General features: G+C 38.5%; 1 protein-coding gene across 3 annotated transcripts; it reads right to left on the minus strand.

Moving 5' to 3' along the window:
- Positions 1–696: 696 nt before the first annotated feature.
- Positions 697–18,783, minus strand: LOC131236841 (diacylglycerol kinase 1-like). Of its 3 annotated transcripts, none has more exons than XM_058234338.1 (13): positions 18,760–18,783; positions 16,171–16,384; positions 14,845–14,967; positions 14,536–14,664; positions 13,111–13,196; positions 12,518–12,641; positions 10,380–10,428; positions 9,880–9,962; positions 8,079–8,146; positions 4,330–4,404; positions 2,406–2,493; positions 2,190–2,306; positions 697–1,293 (listed from the first exon to the last, which is right to left on the minus strand). In XM_058234338.1, exons 2-13 carry the CDS (start codon positions 16,369–16,371, stop codon positions 958–960), a joined length of 1,479 nt encoding a protein of 492 aa, XP_058090321.1. In that variant the 5' UTR covers positions 16,372–16,384; positions 18,760–18,783; the 3' UTR covers positions 697–957. The 3 variants fall into 3 exon arrangements, with proteins under 3 accessions (XP_058090321.1, XP_058090313.1, XP_058090305.1); XM_058234330.1 differs by lacking the exon at positions 18,760–18,783 and adding an exon at positions 18,542–18,621; XM_058234322.1 differs by lacking the exon at positions 18,760–18,783 and adding an exon at positions 18,448–18,621.
- Positions 18,784–21,184: the final 2,401 nt, after the last annotated feature.

Below are 21,184 nucleotides of genomic sequence, written 5' to 3' on the forward strand. Positions count from 1 at the left end.
TGAGATATCTGTGGATGATGAAAGTTTTTTTTTTTTGTCATGTGGATCTCCCACTCTAATACCATGAAAAGTCTTAAAGGGTTTCAATTTAGCACCATGAAGATTATAGATCTTTTCCTCTAAATAGACAAGTATACACGGACTGTACTCGGTGAGGATATTCACAAAAGCATATACAGGCAAAGTTTAAATTCAAATACAAAGGGTGGAGGAAATCTTTTCCATGTGACAGAAGAAGAGTCCTTTGGTTTCTTTGAAATCATCATGTGTCTTGAATTCTATGTTATATTCTATACCTATTACCATAGTGGAATTTGTTGCAGGACATGGGATTTTAGTGTCGATAAGAAACTAGGTTATTGTGGAATCCAAGGGTGCAATTTACTTACCTGATGCTTTTCAAGACAATCATCTTTGCAGGTGGTGCTCATCCTTTGGTGATCCAGGCCCCAAATCTCACCAATTGGATGATCTTACCCTTTCAATTGTTGACCTGTAAAACCAATGGGTGAACAAGAAGTACTGCTAGCATCCAACGAATAATGGGAAATATGCACTTTGTTATGTGTGAGAAGGGAGCCTTCTTTTCCTTATGGCATTGTCCAGCCAAGGTGGGCCCACCACATGAACAGTCTTGATCAACAGATGATGGACCCCACCTACAAAAGAGAAACTCTCTCTGACGGACTTTGTAACTATAAAGATAATCAATCCTCAATTTAGATCTTCAAGAACTTCACTGTTGGATTTTCCAAAACACAATGTATATGAGAAAAATACAAGGGTGATAGTCCACGGTCACCATCACCACCTCCCACCCGACAGAAGATAAATGTAAAGAAAAATAAGACCAAAACAACAGGAACAGGAAACAATAAAAAAAATTTAGAAAAAACACTTCTAAACTACCACGACAGAAACACTGTACAACAAACAACCAGGAGAGTATTGTGAAACTCAAATGAGATGAGAAATATCAACACCGTCTGGAATTCTGAATGTCTCTGCCGCACCAAACTTCCTCTTTTCTTCCAAATCTTCTCTGTAGTCCTCGTCACTGTCATAATCTTCCTCATCATGTTGGTGACTGGCTGATGAATGTGACACAGAATCATTGCAACTTCTAGACCTGCAGTCTTCTGTGGCGAGCATTCTGACCTGACCACAGTGAGAGATCTCGACCACGACGCTGTCATCATCAGCAGGGAGAGGTTGCTTCCATGGCTCTCCATCCATTCTCATATGTGTATGGTCAGCCGCACCCTTGTGAAACACGAAGCGTATTCCATGTGCCTAAATGTGGAAAATCAATTCAATTCAATTCATACATGGCTTAGCTATAGCTTCAAAGGAGTTGACAATTTAAAGTCCAACAATGAGATATAGTCAAATGCCAGTGAGTCTTCGACTGCCGGAAATGCCCTAGCCCTTGGCGCATGGAGGAACTGGGTGGTGGGCTACCAACATATACGGACATTTTCAGCTGAGGCAAGACCAAAGGGACCAAGGGCTTCCAATCTATGCAGGTCTACAGACCGGAAGTTCCTTAGCATAGACAACCCAAAATGACAGTACTGCCTTCAGCTCGAAAGAGATGCTCTCTTCTGTATTTCGGTCACTCCAGTGTTCTGTTCTGGAAGAGCAACCTTCTTAAAAAGAAGAGATGCTCTCTTCTGTATTTCGGTCACTCCAGTGTTCTGTTCTGGAAGAGCAACCTTCTTAAAAAGAAGAATTAGGAAACCCTCTCCTTCCAAAGTACATGAAAAGAGGGTTTTCAAGTACTTTTAACCCTCCATCCAACTGGGAAGGGTTTCTTTCTACTAAAACTAGTCTAAGTAGCATCCAGAAATTCTGGATGTAATAGCAGGAATTTGAAAAACAAACACACACACACACACACACACACACACACATATATATATAAGTTGCAATAGAAACATTCTGGAAGAAACTGACAAAAACAGGCCAAAATAGACCCATGCAGCCCAAAATGGGCTGCCAAAATCCCAGCCCAAACGGAACAGAGAATCTGTTTCATTTTTCTGTCCAGTACATTTTGGCCAAAACAAAATTAAAATTGACAATTGTATGCGTATGCATGTGCTTGCACCATGCACATGCATGAGTCCACAAAGCCATGACAATTGAAACCATGTGGCATTTTGTTATAATTACATGTTATTTCTTACCTGTGCAAGACGGGTTCCATGACCTTTGGGAGCAAGTAAAACAAGCCCATGCCAGGCATCTCTAAAGCCCACCACCTCAAGAAGACCATCGTCTACAAATGGCGCTGTCAAGTTTCTCTGTAGAAAACCAAATGCTTCATAAGTTGAAATCACTGAAATGATTGAAAAAGGGAATTATGTTTAAAAAAAAAGAAAAAAAAATCACATAGAACTCACATCTTGTGATTTCTTCTTATTTGGTGTTCCCCAGGGGTTCAATCCACCAGAAAAGCTAGGTAGGTTGAGACAAATAATTGATCTGATGCTGTAGATGAAAGACAGGAACAGTCAGTACGATGACCCATCAAGGCTATCCCAAGGTGCATCAGCACATCAAATCTATGATTATTATCTGCAGAAGCACAGAAAAATTATTGGAAAAAGTTGGAACCTATTACATTTCTCAGGAGCAAATGCGAAAGGAAGTAACAATCATGAGTTGGAAATGCAGAAGATAGTATCATTTCTATCCATTCATGTGACTGATCATCAACCACTGCCCGGGGGGGGGGGGGGGGGGCGCACGGAGATGCGTGCAGAATAATGTGTCAAAGAGAAACCAAGCTCATTTCACATACAAAAGCCTTTGTAATGAAAACTGTTTGAAATATTATGCCTTCAATGATTTTATCCACATGAGTAGATAAATAATCTGTGTCCAATAGTTCTATCAACAGCATCATCATCTTAGTCTTTCTCCCAGCAAATTGGGGTCTATTTTTCAAATGGGATTAGCATGAGTTCTATAATTGGCTGCCCACAGGACATCAACCTTCCTCTTTTACCGGGGTTTTGGTGGGAACCACCTATGCATGCCAAAGAATCAGCCAGGGTGGTGAATAAGATGACTGGTCACTTCAATTACTTAAGGCTGCATTTGGAAGTTACTATATTTGCATTGAGCGGCCATTTTGCACAATTCAGCTCTTTGCTGCATCGAGCTCACTTGCCATTTTGAGCTGGTTTGACTAACAGACTTTCTCCATTACACCCAGTGCATCATGGGTTTCCTGTTCCACAACCTATCCATTTTCCAGACAGCTCCATTCGGTATTTGAAGTCAGTGTCATTTAAATCGGATGCTATGGAAATTTGCATCTCATTCAAAATGAAGCCTAATAAACTTTTGTCATGGCTCTCTTATAACCTAGTATGAGGCATAAAAATAGAACAAAATAGAACATTGATCAAGATATAGTGACTGAGAGAAGCTCCTTTGAAATGTTCCCAAACAACCTGTAAACATGTGACAGTTTCACAAAAGGGAAGAACCAGTAGGATACATGTAATCTATTATAAGAGAACATAACAAGATGATATTATAAGACCTTATAAAATGTATCATGAGATTATATAAAACTACGCCTTCAACATCATTAAGAATTGATGATCATGGATTCACTATTTGTTATCTGGTAACGATAGGGAACAGCTTGCATTACAGAATTAAATGACTGACCGCAAAGAATTTCCAGACATAAAAGTATTGACCATATACAATAGAGAGCTTTTCTGAGCCCACATGCATTTACAAGTCAGCTAATGCACACACCACCACATATGCCAGCATAGCTCACAGGTTAAATATCCAACCCATCCATCAGGTGGACCTCACCGCGTTGATGTTACTGCCCAAAGATAAAGGCAGTCCATTCAGTAGGTGTGCCATAATAATAGAAGTTAGTTGACAGGTCCGAGAACTAGGGATGATTTTTTCATGATTGTACATTTATTCAGTCAATTGTGGCCCACCTGACTAGAGGTCCGAGCTGATTTTTTAAGGTAGGAATCTACATAGTGGTACCCTTTGATGGATGGCTTGGATATTGCACGTTGCCATGCTGGCTAATGTGGTGGCGAGCACATTAGCTGACTTGTGCATGTGTGTGGTGGTGAGTGCATTTGCTGACTTGTACATGCGTGTGGGCTTAGCAAAGCTCTACAATAAAAACTAAGGTATAGCATGGATGGAAATTGTTGCTGAAAACAAAGTACATTTTGTAGACACCAAGTGCTCGAGTATGCATGGTTTTTCACTGATACCATATATAAAATGTGAGGAATGGGCAGAACAGAATAACAGTGGAAATGAAGATGTTACCCTCGAGGTATGTTGAGGTCTTCCCATGGACCATGTTTGTGCATGATCATGACCTTTGCAAGCTGCGCAATGTTCCTGCAGTGAAAATAAATCATTTTGAACATCAAGATGTAAAAGAATTTGCTTTTTTTTTTTTTTCCTGGAATTATGGCTTTCCATGTGTTTATAACTAGCTCAGACATTATGCAGATTGAAAGCTCCAAATCCTAGGTTGTGTTCGAGAGTTCTACATGGCCCCTACTTCTTGTTGAAAGGTCCACACGCTCAACATATGTGATGACTTTTAGTGAAGCTTAATTGATGCAGGACAATTAACTGCTTGCTCTAAAAGCTCGAACTAATAGAGCATGGGTTCCGCTTCACACAAGCTACCCGCCTCACACGGGCCGCCCACTCTGATTGTGCCCCTACATCCCACATGCCACCCCACTCGAGCCTCATGTGAAAATGCCCCCGCATTAATCACCCCTAGTGAGGAGTCTCGAACACGAGACATCCCACTCTGATACCACTTTGATACAGGACAATTAACTACTTGTTCTAAAAGTTCGAACTGATAGAGTATGGTGAATTAATCTATTTATCTCATAGCCCAGGCCCCACATCCCATGGGTTAGGACCTCGGCCGAACCCCTCTCGTGGGGCCCACTTCACACGAGCTACTCGCCTCACACGAGTCACTTGCCTCACACGGGCCGCCCACCCCGAGTGTGCCCCTGCATCCCACAGGCTACCCCACTCGAGTCCAGTGTGAAAATGCCCTTGTATTATTAATTTAGTCCAAGTAGTTTCACCAATTGTTGTTGGTCATTGCATCAATTGGACAAAATAATGCGTTCTAGCATTGAAACCTATAGAATAGGTAATGTCTCTACCACCATGATTTAAAATTAAGTGGGTGGAAGCAAGGTGTTCTATAACGGTAACGATGGTTGTAACGGCCACCACCGTTACCTTTACGATACGGGTCGTAACGACTGTTACAACCCCGAAAAAGCTGTTACGGTCTCCTTTTTTATTGACAAAAAAAAAAAAACCCAAAAACCTATATTTGCCCCGTAATGTTGATTAAAAAGTATGGAAAACCTGTATATTCCCCATAACAGACAATTACGGGGTTGTTATGTCCTTTATAGGAGACATAACATGTCGTTAACGGCAATTATGGGTCATTTTTATTTTTATTTTCCATTACGGTCGTTACGACCTGATAATGTGTAACGGCTACCACCGTTACCTATATGGACCTGTAACGGCCTTTACGGCACACCATGGGTGGAAGAAAAGGTCAACCAATGAAGATGGTGATCTACGGGCTAAAAAATCTTTGGGAGACTGGTTTGAAAGAAATCGTGAGATGTTTTTAGTGACAGAATTCTGTAGAAATAGTTAGAACACTATATAGACATAGGGCTGCAACTTGCATTCAGGTCAAACCGAACCCAATTGACCCAACCCAAGTTTCAAGTTGGGTTGGGTCGGGTTATTAAGATCCTTGGGTCAGGTTCGGGTTTGAAAACACCAACCCAATTCAAAATCGGGTTGGGTTTGAGACTTTGAGTTGAGCAAATTCTAGTCAGGTTAGGTCGGGCTATGAATAATCACATGCATATGGGTCAGGTAGGGTTGGGTCAACTATAGAGTAATTAGGGTTGGGTTCAGGTTGGGCACCTTGAGTTGGAATTTGAGTCGGGTTCAAGTTAGGTCAAGATATGAATAATCATATGTATTTGGGTTAGGTCAGGTTGGGTCGACTATAGAGGAATTAGGGTTGGGTTCGGGTTGGGCACCTTGGGTTCGAATTCAAGTCGGGTTCGGTTGCGGGTTGGGTCCTCTTGAGTTAAGGTTGAGGTCAAGTTGACCTTCAACCTGACCCAACCCAACCAAGCTGCATCCCTACATTGATGCCATTGTTCTCATTGGGAAGATGGCATTACACTAGTGTGGATGAAAGATCACTTTTCCCGACTTTGATATTAAAGGTTCTGGATTGCTTTGAAAGGGTATCTCCATTTCTCAATGGAATTATACTATACACGTCCTTAAGGAGACCGAAAACTTGGTGCAATGCATATTGATCTTCTTTGAACAGAATTGTCCCCTTAGTTCTGATGAAGGCTAGCATGTATGTAGACCCATCATGAAGAATGACAATGAAACCGATATATCCAAATATCAGTGGAACTGATTGCGCTAATTTGTGGGAGTTATAATCCAATTTATGCTTGTCCCTTAGGTTCCTAAGATACATGTTTTTCATGGATCTTAAGATATGTTAAGACCTCTCCTAGCCAAGGAATTTTGTATTCATCGAATGGACATCATCATTCTTTTGGTTACTGCATTAAGGAGCACATTTAGCTCATTAGCGTCAAAGTGTCTTTTCTAATTTTTCTTACTTTTAGGAGGTATGCTAATCTCACGTGTATAGGCCAATCTATACGCAGCACATGGGCTAATATGGCATATGTATGAGAGATCAACGTCGAGTATCAGTTGGGTCCATCATTTTAGATGATATAGCCAAGATACCGAGGCTGTCCACCCATATGATGCATAGTGTATAAACAAATTTAAGGTTCTCCACATATGAGGTTGGCATAGTGGCTTTGATACCAAATAACATGGTGACTTTGATACCAAACTGGTGTAATGGCACTGATACTAAATAACGTAGCAAGTGCGTGGATAAAGAGCAGAGATTGCCATCTTCTTCTCAAGATTAGCCCTTGAATCCACTAAGGAGAGAAAAAACTCTAAAAAGGAGAGATGAAATTGATATTATTGATGAAAGTCTGATTACAAAGTCCTTTCATATGACTCACATAAGTCTTAAACCCTAAATCTGATAACTTTCCTGAAATAGTTAACTTTCCTAAATAGTAAATTTACTAAAATAGCAAACGACTTCTAAACTGATTCAAACTCTTTCCCAGGACTCAAATAAGGACTTTAAGCTATTCTAGGACTCTCTAAACCCTAAAATACCCTAAAAATAGCAAAAATATGAACTTACTAAACACAATAAATTTTATCTTAAAATTCAAAATAAACCCCTAAAATGACTTTATTTTGGAAAACCATTCAAGGGCCAATTGCCTATGGCATTGGCCAGCATGTAGATCTTGTCAATAGCTTTCTAGCCACATATTATACGCGGGAAGTCGATAATTGGTCACAAAGTTATGACCATCAACAGCTATAGTGCTCATCGAGGCTGTTTTTGCCCAATTTGGGCCCCTCCATTGAATTTGTGCAATCCTGACCCTCCATTGAGTAGTTCTCTACATGTTCCACATCATAGGTGTGCAATAGTGTACAAACAAATTGACAGCTAAACCTTTTTTGCTTCAGAGCAGTCAATTTGGTACATCTAGCATGCAAACAAGATGAGTGTAAATGCCTAATTTGTTATGCACTAAACCTACAAGGGATGATCCCGCTGAAGTACAGCTGGGATGTTGACCACATGTGCTAGCTTTGCATGTGTTCTGGTGTGTAGATTCGTTAGGCTATACGTGCATATGGAATTAGCACAACACCGCTTTTAGATATTCTAATCCATATTATCACACTCACCTCTTTGGAAGGGAAAAAAATAAAATCTGCACCAAGCTCAGGTGACAATGTGACATAAATGATAAGTTGATAACCAGCATTCTAGCACATGCTTCTTATCCAAGTAATATAATAAGCATACTAAGGAGATATGATTGATAATGTTTCTTGAGATATATCAACTAGCATACCTTGATGAAGGATGAACAAGAGAAGCACAAAACCACCCTTGCGTACATACCAGCTTGGCATATGTTGTCTGAGTAAGACAAAAATAAAAATGAAAATTAGCATCATAAAATTGAAGGATATTAATAATGTGCAACAACAACTCACATAAAACCTATAACAGGGATTAAACCACATACTTCAATTGATTGAGATTTCCTATATCATCATCATGAAAGCCTTGTCCTAGTTATTTTGAGGTGGCTCTAAGAATCATGTTTTTCAAGTCAATCCTATCTAAAGGCCTATCCTCAATAAGATAACCAGCCTTCATGTCCCTTCTCACCACCTAAATTCAAGTCCTCTTAGGTCTTTCCCTCATCGTCTTTTTAGGCCCTCAACGCTAATTAATGTTACCCTCCTTACAAGAGTTGTCTATGGGCTTCCTTTTGCATGACCACACCATCTCAATATGTTTTCCATCTCTAAATCTCTTGCTAAGACCACTTCTAGGCTGCTTTGAGTGACCACATTCATAATTCTACCCTTCGTAGTCTTCCACACATCCATTAAGACATCCTTGTCTCTTGAACACTTGTGCCTCGTCCTTTGGTCATGCTGCTAACTACCCAACATCCTGCACCATATAGCATAGATGACTGAATAGAGAGAAGGTATAGCCATGCAGGTTCTAGGAATTTCACGACCATCAATTGTAATTAAATCCTCCCCTCGATAACTATTCTTACTAAAGTCATATTCCAATACTTCATATGGGTTCTGCTAACTTCTAAGCCTCTTGTCTTTATAACCTTTCTCCAAACCCCTAGTTTCACATTTTCCTGCTCTAGTTGATAGCTGTGATAATTGATTTACTTTCCATGTATACTAGTCTCATCAATCAACCATGTGATCTTATTTGACATGGTTCCCACATTTTGAGTGTGACATGCAGATGAGGTATTAGACATGTTTGTCTTTTAAAAATCAGTTTTGGAGAAAAGTTGGTATAATTATTTTATATAACTAAAATATGTTATTTTGTAGTATATTGCAATTATTTTTACGTAAAAAGACCCAAAAATAAATAAAAATAACAATAAACCTAGAAATAAATGTTAGAAAATGATCCAAAAACAAAAGATAATGATATACGAAAAATTATTTCATATGACACACAAACATAGACACCCATCTGCATGGAAAATTTTAGGAAAAGAAACGAAAGATGGAGTGTCCTTGTTTCATGACCAGCAACATGATCACCTACATCTGTTTGGCGTACATGCTTCATCAAATCTACAAGATAAGCCATAAATTCTTTCCTTTTGTTTTGAATCTTTTGATGGAATAAACGTTACAAGATTTACAAACCGAGCAAAGCAAATAACTACCAAGAATTACTTAATACAACCGTCTTCCAGTTCCATCTACGATAAGATTTTTTTTTTTTTTTTTTTTAAAAGAAGCAAACAATGTGCATGATATTAGTCTTTCATAGTTTCCATTTTAAAAAAAAAATGATATTCATCTTCCACCCATAACTGCCTCTTTAGACTGAAAAATCAATGAAGTCGGCTAGTGAACTGCCTTATTCAGCCAAAGCACACTATCCATGCTAAGAGTACAATCAAGACCACTGATTCAAACCTTGAGTAATTCCTAAATGATCTCAGTGATTGCATGTCAGTTTGATTCTTACCAGTTCAACTAATTCATGGTGTAAATGCATCAGAATAAGAAACACAATAACTGAGAACATTACAAAATAGCAACCATGCATTCCGTCTAAACAAGAAATAAATTTTAGGGGTCAAAATTTACCTGATTAACTATCTGATTTTTGAATTTTTCAGGATGTGACTTCCGCTCCGAGTGAAATGCATAAGATACTTGAGCGTCCATTCCTGTATGAAACAAGATAGAATTGTTTGCTATCTCATGAGAGTTTTTTGATATAACATCTAATACCCATTTATAAGAACAACTTTCAAGGAGACATTTATTCTAGGACTAGAAAACTTATCTTTCTCAAGCTAAATAAAATGAAGAAAACATAACAATGAAATTTCTACACATCTGAAGCTACATAAGAAAGATGCTTCGTACTTTAAAGGCTATTACAGACCAGGATAAATAAATAAATAAATGAAAAAAAAAAAAAGAAGAAGAAGAAGTGACAGAGCCACTACGGAACTAACAGTGACAAACAGATCTCAGCATGCCAAAAGCATCTTGAATGGGGCCACCCTTGACCAGTGGTCCTATAAACTCTCACAAGGCTAATTGGTACTATAAATAATTGTGCAAAGGAAAGTTCATACCCAAGCTAAAGTAGTTCCAGAATCCCCCGCGAAATGTGTGGCAACCTTCCTGAGAAGAGGCCACCCTTAAGTAAGTCAGTGATTAAACAAGATACTGGTATCAGAAAGTAGTTTCCCCATTATTTAATTAGATAAAATCAATCCGTGTTTCATATGAAAATATTCTTTTTTCTTTCCAAGTACTTATGTGACCAATGAAACAAGAAAACTTGCAAAAATAGATAAAACAGTTTTGACATTCTGTGGTAAGATAGATATTAAGGTATTCAAACAGTAACAGTGGCCGCAACAGCCAGGCTTATGGCCATTACAATACAGACTGTAACAGTCGTTATGGCCCCAGTAACATCCATTACGGCCATGTAACAGTCAGCATTATTTTATAAGAAGAAAATGTAAAATGTATTGACCCCATATCAGACTGTTACGGGCCTGTATTGGCCTGTTACTGCCTCGTAGCAACCCATTATGGGCCATAACAGGCAGCTGTTACAGGCCATTTTTTAGAATGGGCATTACAACCCCATATGGCATAACAGGTCACACCGTTATCGTTATGTAACCGATTTTTAATACCATGATAGGTAGGCAATGTCTTCCGTGCGATGATGGATAGTTTTGTATTTATTAATTAACAAAAGAGAAGGTTTCAAGTCCAACCAGTTGGACCATAGTTTATGGTCCACCACCCAGCAAATAACTTCCAACCAATCAAGTTCGTGTGACATCCAACCCTTTAGGCAAAATTCAGCCCCATCCACTCTTTAGGTGGGCCACACCATAGAAAACAATGCTTAGCCATAGATAAATAACAAAATATAATTGTGGTCCACTCGGTGGATGTGGCTGATTTTCTGCAAGGTGATCCCATTGATTGGGCCACCTATTCGACGGGTTGGATCTCGCACACAGATGAAAGGTTGGAAGTTATTTGCTGGGTTGACCATAAATATGGTCCAAGTGGTTGGATTGAAACCTTCTGTTATAAAAAAACCGCTGAAAAAAATCAATTCATATATTCTTTTCATCCCAAACAGTTACAAATTTTGGCAACCCAATAAATAGTTCAGATTGGGAAACCCTATTTTTGAGATTTTGTAATATAAGTAAATATTCCTGACACATAAAAAAGTTATATCCATCAAGATAATGGAATGCTAATGGAGATTACCAAATATGTAGAATGTATGCATATTAAATGTCCCATTTCTAGTCAATAATCACAGAGAGATTCATATATCGACTCTGTCAGACCCTTATTGCCCCTCAAGAAAGAGTGCCATTTTTCCAAAACACTTCCTCATCTTCTTCTTAATGACATCTTTCTATAATTTCCTCCTTCATGCCCATCTGCCATATTTTAATGTTCTTCAACCCATTTACTGCTTTTTTCCTTCCCTAGAAACTCATGATTGGTTTGCTTCAACTGATATTTAGGAAAGAAAAATTAATGTAGAATTCCGTCTTCTGATTTTAAATTTGACTTGGTTAAGTCAACCAAACTCGAAAGTTGCTTGACTTGTAAATCACAAAAAATAAAAGGGCTAGCGACCTATAACTCTTAATCTTTTCAGGAATAAAGTTTTTCTTCTATTTTTGAAAGATAGGCAAATTTCATTAATCAAAGCCAACGAGAAAAGACTCCAAGCTTGGACGTGATGATGAGAAATCATCATAAGAGAATTATATGGTTTTGCTCGCCCGATTAAATTTGAGGAGACAATTTTTTTTTGGTAGAAGAAAGATCAATAGAGATCAATCGAGGATGGGTATTATTAAGTTTAGGGAAAATAGGCGACAAGAAGCGAAGGTAAAAGAAAGTGGTTCTTTTACATATACTGGATTGATGAGGGCGATTTTTTTTGTCTCAGTCAATTCCAAGTCCGATACATATTTATTGTACATTGTACTCATAAAAAGAAGAAAATATGGGCAAATGTGGATGCCATCAATGGAAAATTACATATGAAGTTCAAACTGAACTCTGGAAGAACAATCAATGTGGATTTCATGGTAATAAATATGTTGTTTTATGATGAATGTCATCCACAAACTTCAACAATTTCGTGATTTCTTAGTTCTTAGCAATAGAACCACAAACTGGCAAGTACATCAAAAGGCATAGGAAACTGTTTTACCTTGTTCAGTGAGTCACTATTGGACACACGATGAAATGCATGCAAAGAATGTGGTAAGTCTGGAGGTGCAATGGGATCGCAAGGACCTCCTTTGGGAGCTTTCATCCTCATGAGAATATGCCAGCTGGAAAAATACATTAACAAAAGCAATCAAGGGACATGCAGTCATTGCCAGATACAATTGCACCAAAATATGCATTGATTCTTGCAATATTCACTCACTGTCTGGACACATAAAGTTACTCAAATAATGCTAGGAGTGGAGTCCTCATACGCCAAATTCCAGATAGATCAAATTAACACAAAATGTATTTTGGTTCACACTCCCAATCAGACTTATGACCCTTATCTATGTTTTTCAGGTATAGATGAGGTATAGCATCTATATTTAAAATCAAAGTGTTGACAAAGGTACACATTTTTTTAAGCCTCAAAAGTTTATATATGATGGAAGGTATTTAGCAATTGTTCATTGTCCGAGTGACATTTATGATACAAGTTACTCAGAAATGGCAAATCTTGCAGCATGTCATAAAAGCTAGATACATTATTTTTACTTTATCTCAACCAAGGGAGAACGTAAAATGTAATACCTATCTATTTTCATTTCTTTTGCCTTCATTACTTGATCCAGAAACAACATCACTGACTGTCTATCTGTCCCAGGATTTTTCTTCCCCTGAAAAGATCACAGCAAGGTGCACATTAGTAACAGCTATAGAGTGATGCAAAACTCTATCTATACCCCAAACTGAATTTACTCCATGATTTCAGAGACCTAACCCAAGATGTGTAATTAAGTAATTCCTCGTAAGATAGGCTTATAGGATAAAAAAAATACTGTTATAAAGATTCAATGAAGAAATGAAGAAGCTGAATGATGAAAATGCTATGTTTTGAAGTATGTAGTATCTCTGTGTTGGTGAACCAAGTATCGGTCTCAAAATTGCTGATAAATCTAAATCTCGAGAAACAGAGAAGGTTTATGTTAAGAGTAAAATGATAGTAAGACGCACAAGAGTTCATCGGGAGCATCAACAAAGGTGTCGTGATTACGTAAACAATAGATACAATCTTGCTAGAGCAAAATAAAACTGACAACATGAACCCCTACTGAAAATATGACTATGATCCTTAAATTGAATATTTGACCTTCATGGTAACACAATGAAAAGAATATAAGCACTTGCAAAAAGCAGCATAGTGCTTAAATGACAACTGCTTCCTTGCCTTACTTAATCAATGAGTCAAGGCATGTCAATGTAACATATTTCACCCACCGGAGTCTTGATCAATGTTGTCAAATGGCATAAGCGATCAAGTGCGACCCTAGGGGGTTCTGTGCTTATGCAATGCCACAACCCTCAAAACAAATTTCTTTTTTTCTTTTTTTTTCTTTTTTTGAAAATAATAATAATAATAATAATCAGAAAAATCAAGGGAAAATTGGGAAAAAAAATTGTAAAAATACTACAAGTGTAGGGAATTGTTTTTTAGTTTTAATTCCAATTTCATTACAAATTTGTTATATTTACTACATCTGTTAGACTATTAGATTATAACAACTTAACAAGTCAACTAACAAGTACAAAAATGAATGTATGTACTAAAAAATATGAGAGAGAGAATGAAAGAATTTGAGTGAGAGAGTGAGAGAGTCAATAGAGAATGAGATTATGAGAGTATAAGAGTGAGGGGGGGGGGGGCGGGGGGGTTATAGGCAAAAAAGGAGAGAAAAGGAAGAAGAAGAAATAGTCCCAATGGTTATAAATCTATCCATTGGGACATTTTTCCATGATGGCATAATCACAAAGTCATGGCTTCTGTGGTCACATACTTCTTTGTGCAACCACATAATGCCCAACATTACAAAAACCGCACATGTCACTATGGCATATGCAATCCATGGTCTCTAGATGGCATATGTGATCGCATAGACAACACTGGTCTTGATGTTTTCAATACTTCAGGATTCATCTTATAGAAAACCATCACTAAAGAAACAGATAGCGACCCACCCAACCAAATGAATATGGAAGATTGTTTCCAGTTCCCAGCGGCACTGTAGCAACAGGAGGTGGATGAGCTAGTTTGAGATCAGAAACCACTCCGAGTAGCCAACTTGCTGTACCATCTCCACCTGCAACCTAATCAATACAAAAACATAAACATGTAAGCAGGTAGACTACCTTGGAAGACAACCACGTTAGTCGTTACTCAATATGAAAATTCATCTTCCATGGTTCTGAAATATTCACAAAAGAAGACACAAAGCAATACACCAGAATAAACATTATCCTCATAGAACCATTTCAGACCCAACTCACTATTAATCTCAATTTCTTTTCAGTTTCGGAAGCAAAATCATCACCGCTTGACTTGAGCCTTTGTAAATTGCCATAGAGCCTGTGTAGAACCTTATCAGGAGCCTCTTCCCTTAAATCGAAAACCTGAAATTACAGGCATCCAAATTAAGCCTATCCATAACGAGGAATGCATTCATAAGTTTGAATAGTCTGTGCAAATCAAATTAATCTTAAAATGATCCCAGAAGATGCAAGCCATAATAAGTCAAACAGTTGCTAGAATAAGTGGGTACATCACTTTGAGCTTGAGATTTTGACATAGTTGTAGGTTTTAGATAAGTTGGTGTCTAAGTTGACTTCGTCTACAATAATGTCCAATAAATTTGCTTATAGAAGGTCTCCATCAGTGTCTTAAAACCCAGGATGGTGTGTAAACTCTTCAGTTACCTTTTTTTTTTTTTTTTTTTTTTTTTGTAACTCAAATAATACATCCAATGCGACAATAGGAGTTGAACCCATGACCTCCTGCTCCTAAACCCTCTGCTATGGATGCTTTTGTTGCCCAAATACCATAAATTAATTTATTTACTGTAGTTAAACTTCATAGGTTCAGACTGGTTAGACCATCAGCTGACCATTTTCAAACCCACTGCTGACAGAAACGGGTCAGCGTCCAGTCACCGAAAACATTGGTTTTCATAGTAAAGGCTAGCCATGACTGTGACAGATTTTAGGTTATTCCTTTCTAAAGAGTTTGTGGATGGTCTGGTGTGAAGCTATGATACTCCAATCATTCAAAAAGCGGGAGTCTCTATGTTAGATAGGCAAGGCTAAAGAAAAGGAATTCCCATCCCCAAGACCTCAAATAGATATACACAGGGATTTTGAAATTTTATAGCTGTTAGATATGTATAATTTACAGTGAATGATATAAATCAGGTTGTCTTGGTCCAAAAGTAAGCAACTCATTTTGTACAGGGAACCAACTAAGTTTTAACTCAGTGAGGTTTCATTGGTGAAGTTAGGTTTATGTTGTAACAGGTTTCAGGGACCACTAATGCAAAATGCAGAGGAATGTTGTGAGTTATCCTCATGTTGAGAGTTTCAAGTTGGAGTACAATGTGAAGTAGGATAGGAGAGAGAGTGTGTTGAGGTGAAGAGACAACAAGACATAAAGAGACAATTTCTTCTAGCAAATGTTGTGAGTTATCCTCTCTTGTTGTCTTTCCATCTTCTTCTGCCTATGTCACTTCTCATGTTCTCGCTGTGTATCATGCATTCGCTTTCCCTCAATTTCTATTCCGCGCTCAGGGCCACAAAGCCTTTCAACATGCAAAACAGAAGTACCTGAGCTTTGTTGAGAAGACTACAATACGTCTTCAGCAAATCCCCACCCAACTGCCCGCCACTTTTGGAATTGATGAACACTATCACAGGACACTTGGGTGTATAAGAAAGAGTTTTCGCATTGGATCCTGATACCAGTATGTAATCTGGTATATGGAACTCCTTCAATAACTGATGTTCCTCAGAGTTGTAATCACCCATTCCTTTCCCACAACTGCAGTGTTACATCGCAAGCAATCATTATCATGAGCCTGAAATAATAAATAATTCACTCAACTCATAATCACCCAGAAATTGTTAATGCATAGGATCTCCCTCACAGCTGTCTACAATTACCATTCTATCATATGGTGTGTAAGAACATAAATTACAGATAACACATGTTTATCAAACCTCATGCAACATTTTATTGGAACAGAAGTTTCAGTTCATACCTTAAACCAAACTCTGTGACTTGTTTTGCTAATCATACTAAAGAAATGCCACTTTGTGTTTCATGTGAGCATTTTTCTCTCTATCTCTCTGTTTGGTTTTCCAATTACAATGGTAAATGGCTATGGGTAATGATTATTTACTCTTGTAATGACAATGGTAAACCAAACAGGCCCTCAGTCAATTACGTTGAGGGCATGTTTGGTTCTCCAATTACAAATGTAAATGGCTGTATATGGGTAATGATTATTTACTCTTGTAATTGTGTGGTGACATCACTTATATTTGTCTGCAATGGTGATTTTCCCACATTGTTTGTTTCACCCACAAATCAATGAAAAATGGTAGTTTTATGATGTGAAAATGTAATGATTACAATTTACTTTACCAACTTCCGTTACAAGTGTATTTGACTCTCAATTTACGAACCATAATTCCAGTTTAAACCAGCACCTGGAAATGATAATGATGACTCATTTACTTTGCATTTCATGGGAAATTGGAAAGCCAAACAGGTCCTTATGTCTCTGGACAAACGCAGCATGTGTCCAGGACAATCTGGACTGTTAGCTGAGGGACCCACCTAATAGATGAGTCATTCCAAAATCAATAGAGTGAACAAACACTCGACTTCCCATGGGCAAAAATTGCAAAGAGTGGACAGGTAAGCTTCCTCAATCAAAACAATCTTTCAGTAGTGATCAATCTAAATGGTCCCATGCGTGATTAACGGTCCTGATCATCCTAGATGCATGCCATGTGTATAGTGGAGATGATAGTCAGGGAGGTCAAAAAAAAAAAAAAAAAAAACAACAAAACAAAAAAACAAAAACACATTCGAGGTTGTAGCCATTGCTAGCATTTTACTAAAGAAAATTATGCTTTTTTCTTCATAATAAATCTTGTAACCACATGATTTAGAAAACTCCAGCTGAGACACTATAAATCAAAGCTAAGGCTGTTTTTAGATGAATAATCAACTTGGGTTGAGATGTCTAAGTTGCAACCAAGTGACACATCCAAAACTGGGCTAATAGACAGTCCTGAATCGTATTACATACATATTTGTTAGAGAATGTGTCTTTTCTGTTGTCCTTTTGTTATTGTATATTCGGTGCTCCCTCGGGGCGCCACACCTTTACGTAATTAGGCTATTGTGAATAAAGCGGGTCAGTGAGGACTAACTCTCTAATTCCATTCTCTCCGAAACTTCTCTCCTCTCTTCTCCTCCTAAAACATGGTATCAAAGCTAGCATTTTACTGGCCCTAGTTTGCACCTTCCCCCCTCTCTCTAACAGTATGAAGCTGGACTCAGAACAAGAACAATCGCAATGATCTCGCAGGACCAACATTGTACTTCAGAAGAACATTGCAATCATCCAATTCTACTCTGTCGCAACTTATCACAATTGTACATCCAAACACGCCCCACAAGTGAGTTGAATTGCGATCGTTCTGTTTAGTCAAGTGGAATTGACAAAAACCAACGATGTTTCCAATAATTTATAATGAGGAAGAGGAAGTGGCCCACAAATTGCAGTTTTTCCACTCCAATAATTTGGAACAAAGATCCCAATCCAAATGCTCCCATAGGAAATAACAAATTGGTTTTTCCACTCCATCAGACTAATTATTGCAATCCAATTGGATAGTGCATCCAAACACATCCTAAATCAAAAGTTCAACTAATTAATACAAACAAAAATACCATCCAAACAGATATTATTTCCGAAGACTTTTCAAGTTCTTGGAACCGAATTTGACTAAATTAGCCCAAAATAAAAAAAATTAAAAAAAAAAATCTAGCGAAAGATGGTGATTCTTCATTGATCACTGAAATTCTACCTGTTCGGGTGGCTGTTTGGAACCAAGCCCTTGAAACTGGGGCACAGAAATCGAGGTCCGGACATGAATAGAGTCTAAAGCAAAAGACGCTTACCAGGAGGAGAAGAAAGAAGAGGGGTTGCGAAGAGATTGCAGCGATAGGAAGGAGAAAATTCGGTTGCTTTTTATGGGATTCTTGCTTTTTATGGGATTCTTTCTCCAGATCTGAATGAAGGATCGTAAGCAAAAACGCGTCTTCCTGATGAAGCTTCGAAGGAAAATTTAGAGAGAGAGAGAGAGAGAGAGAGAGAGAGAGAGAGAGAGAGAGATGACCTTTGCAGGTATTTTTGAATAATGTACGACAAGCGGCGGGGAGGGAATCTGCACTGCCTTTCTCGGCCGGGTTTTAGCTGCTGAGGAATATGCAGTACGGTACTTTGGTGGACTATGTTGGATTGTACTCACGCATTTTGCAACGGTGGCGGAAGCGGACGCGGATTTCAAAAGCCTTTCGCAGGAACCTGCGCAAGTATGCTGATTGGGGCCCACCGATATGTTTGTGAAATCTCCAATCCGTACATCCGTTTTATGAGATCATTTAAGGACGTGATAGCAAAATTAGGTGTATATAACACACAAGTGGGCCACACGATAGGAAACAGTGAGAATTCAGTGAGCACCGTTGAAGCATTCTCATGTCTATAAAAGTATTTTTATCATGTTATTTTTTTGGTTTTTTCACTTCATACCATTGGGAATGACCTTATAAACGGTTTGGATAGCATATAAACATCAAGGTGAGCCTAGGAAGGTTTCAACGGTAGAAATTTCTTTCCCCAAATTTCCCTCTCGTGTGACCCACAGGAGTTTTTTTATCCACCTCGTTTTTGGTCTTATGCCCTAAAATGAGATAGAAAAAACGGATGGACGGAATGGATTTCTCACATACATTGCAGTGGGCCCACACAACATCCTTGCGTAGGAAATTCATGCGAAAGGCTTTAGCAGCTCCGGCGGATGCGAATTGGCTGCTGTATCAAACACCACCAACCTAGCTAGTGCAGTACGTGTCATGCCAAGACGAGCGCTGACGCTCCTCGAGCTCCCAGCTGTACCAACGGTTCAAAGGAGATCAAAGTTACGTGGGCGTCAAAATGATGTATTTATCATATTCACACTATTCATCCGTTTGGCGAGATCATGCAAATAGCAGTGGGACCATGATTCTCACCGTTAAAACATTTGTAGGGCCCATCATAAAGTTTATTTTACATCCAATCTGTTCCCAAGGTCACAAAGACCTGGATTAAGAGTAAAAACAAATATCATTTTGATCCAAAATTTGTATGAGCCCAATAAGAGTTTCAATGATAGACGTTCAAGTCCCCACCACTTTTTACAGTGTGGTCAACTTGATTTTTTGATCTGTCTTATTTTTATGCTCAAGGATTAAAACGAGATCAACAAGTGGATGGACGGTTTCGATATAACTCTTACTTCATGATGGGACCCACAGAACTTGTTGACATCAACACACCAGCCAGGTAGGTGGTGTGTGGTACACCAGCCAATCCTCTCTGTGGTGTGGTTGTTTTTTCCTTCTAGAACGGTCGAGGTGTGTAATCTGACGTGAATTGAAAGGAAGCGGATTGGCTCGTGTACCACACACCAGCTATCAGCAAGTTCTGGGGGTCCATTATGAGATATGTATTATATCTAAACCGTCCAGTCATTTGGCAGCTGGTCTTAATGCTTGAGACGAAAAATAAGACAGCTCTAATTATCAAGTGAACCACACTGCAAAAGGCAGCGGAGGATTGAACGTCTACCATTGAAACCTTTTTTAGAGTCGCAGAAGTTTTGAATTAATATAAAATTTGTTTTTCCTTTTCATCCAGGAATTTGTGACCTTATGAAAAGATTGGATGGAAAATAAACGTTATGGTGGGCCTACGAATTTTTTAAACGGTGAAAATCATTATACTACCTCTATTTGTGGTGTGGTCCAGTTGATCTTTGGATATGATTCATTGTTTTGGGATAATGCTATAAAATAATCTCTAAAAATGAATGAACCGTGTGCATATAATAAATACATCACTGTGGGTCCCATGTAACTTTGATCTCATTTGAACCGTTCGTACAACTAGGAGCGTCAGCGCTCGTCTTCCCACGACACGTACCAACACTAGCTATATAGTTTTGTGCGGTACATCAGCCAATCCGCTTTCGAATTGAAAATGGCATTGGGTTAGAAAGTTCAATCCTTTTTTTACTATTTCAGAGAATCATATGGTTATGATTTTTTATTTTTTATTTTGGCTATGCACTAGAATCCATAAACTCTTGAATAACAGTTTGGACGGCTAGGATTATTGTGACGAACCCTTCTTGTACGTACATGAAGTGGGCCATCGCTATACGAGAAGAAGGAATTGTTTGAAGACACTTGCCCATGGTCCACATTCATGGCACATGCACCAGAAGATTGTAACCTAAAAGGGACGGTGATACCTTATGCACGGCTCAGATGTGCCAGCAGGTGACCACGTGAGCTGCGTGCAAAGGTGCGTGTGGAAATGGGTTCGTATATACCAAACCCTTTGAATGAATAAAGAAAAATCTCAAGCTCAACTGGTTGGACCACAACGTAAGGCAGTAGATAATTTCTGATTTATAAATTGAATATAAAATCCAGCCATTTCAAAGGTTGAATTCACGATGAGGATGATTTACTACAAAAATCAGCCCTATGTAT

This window comes from Magnolia sinica, chromosome 1 (genome assembly GCF_029962835.1).
Source record: "Magnolia sinica isolate HGM2019 chromosome 1, MsV1, whole genome shotgun sequence".
NCBI lineage: Eukaryota > Viridiplantae > Streptophyta > Magnoliopsida > Magnoliales > Magnoliaceae > Magnolia > Magnolia sinica.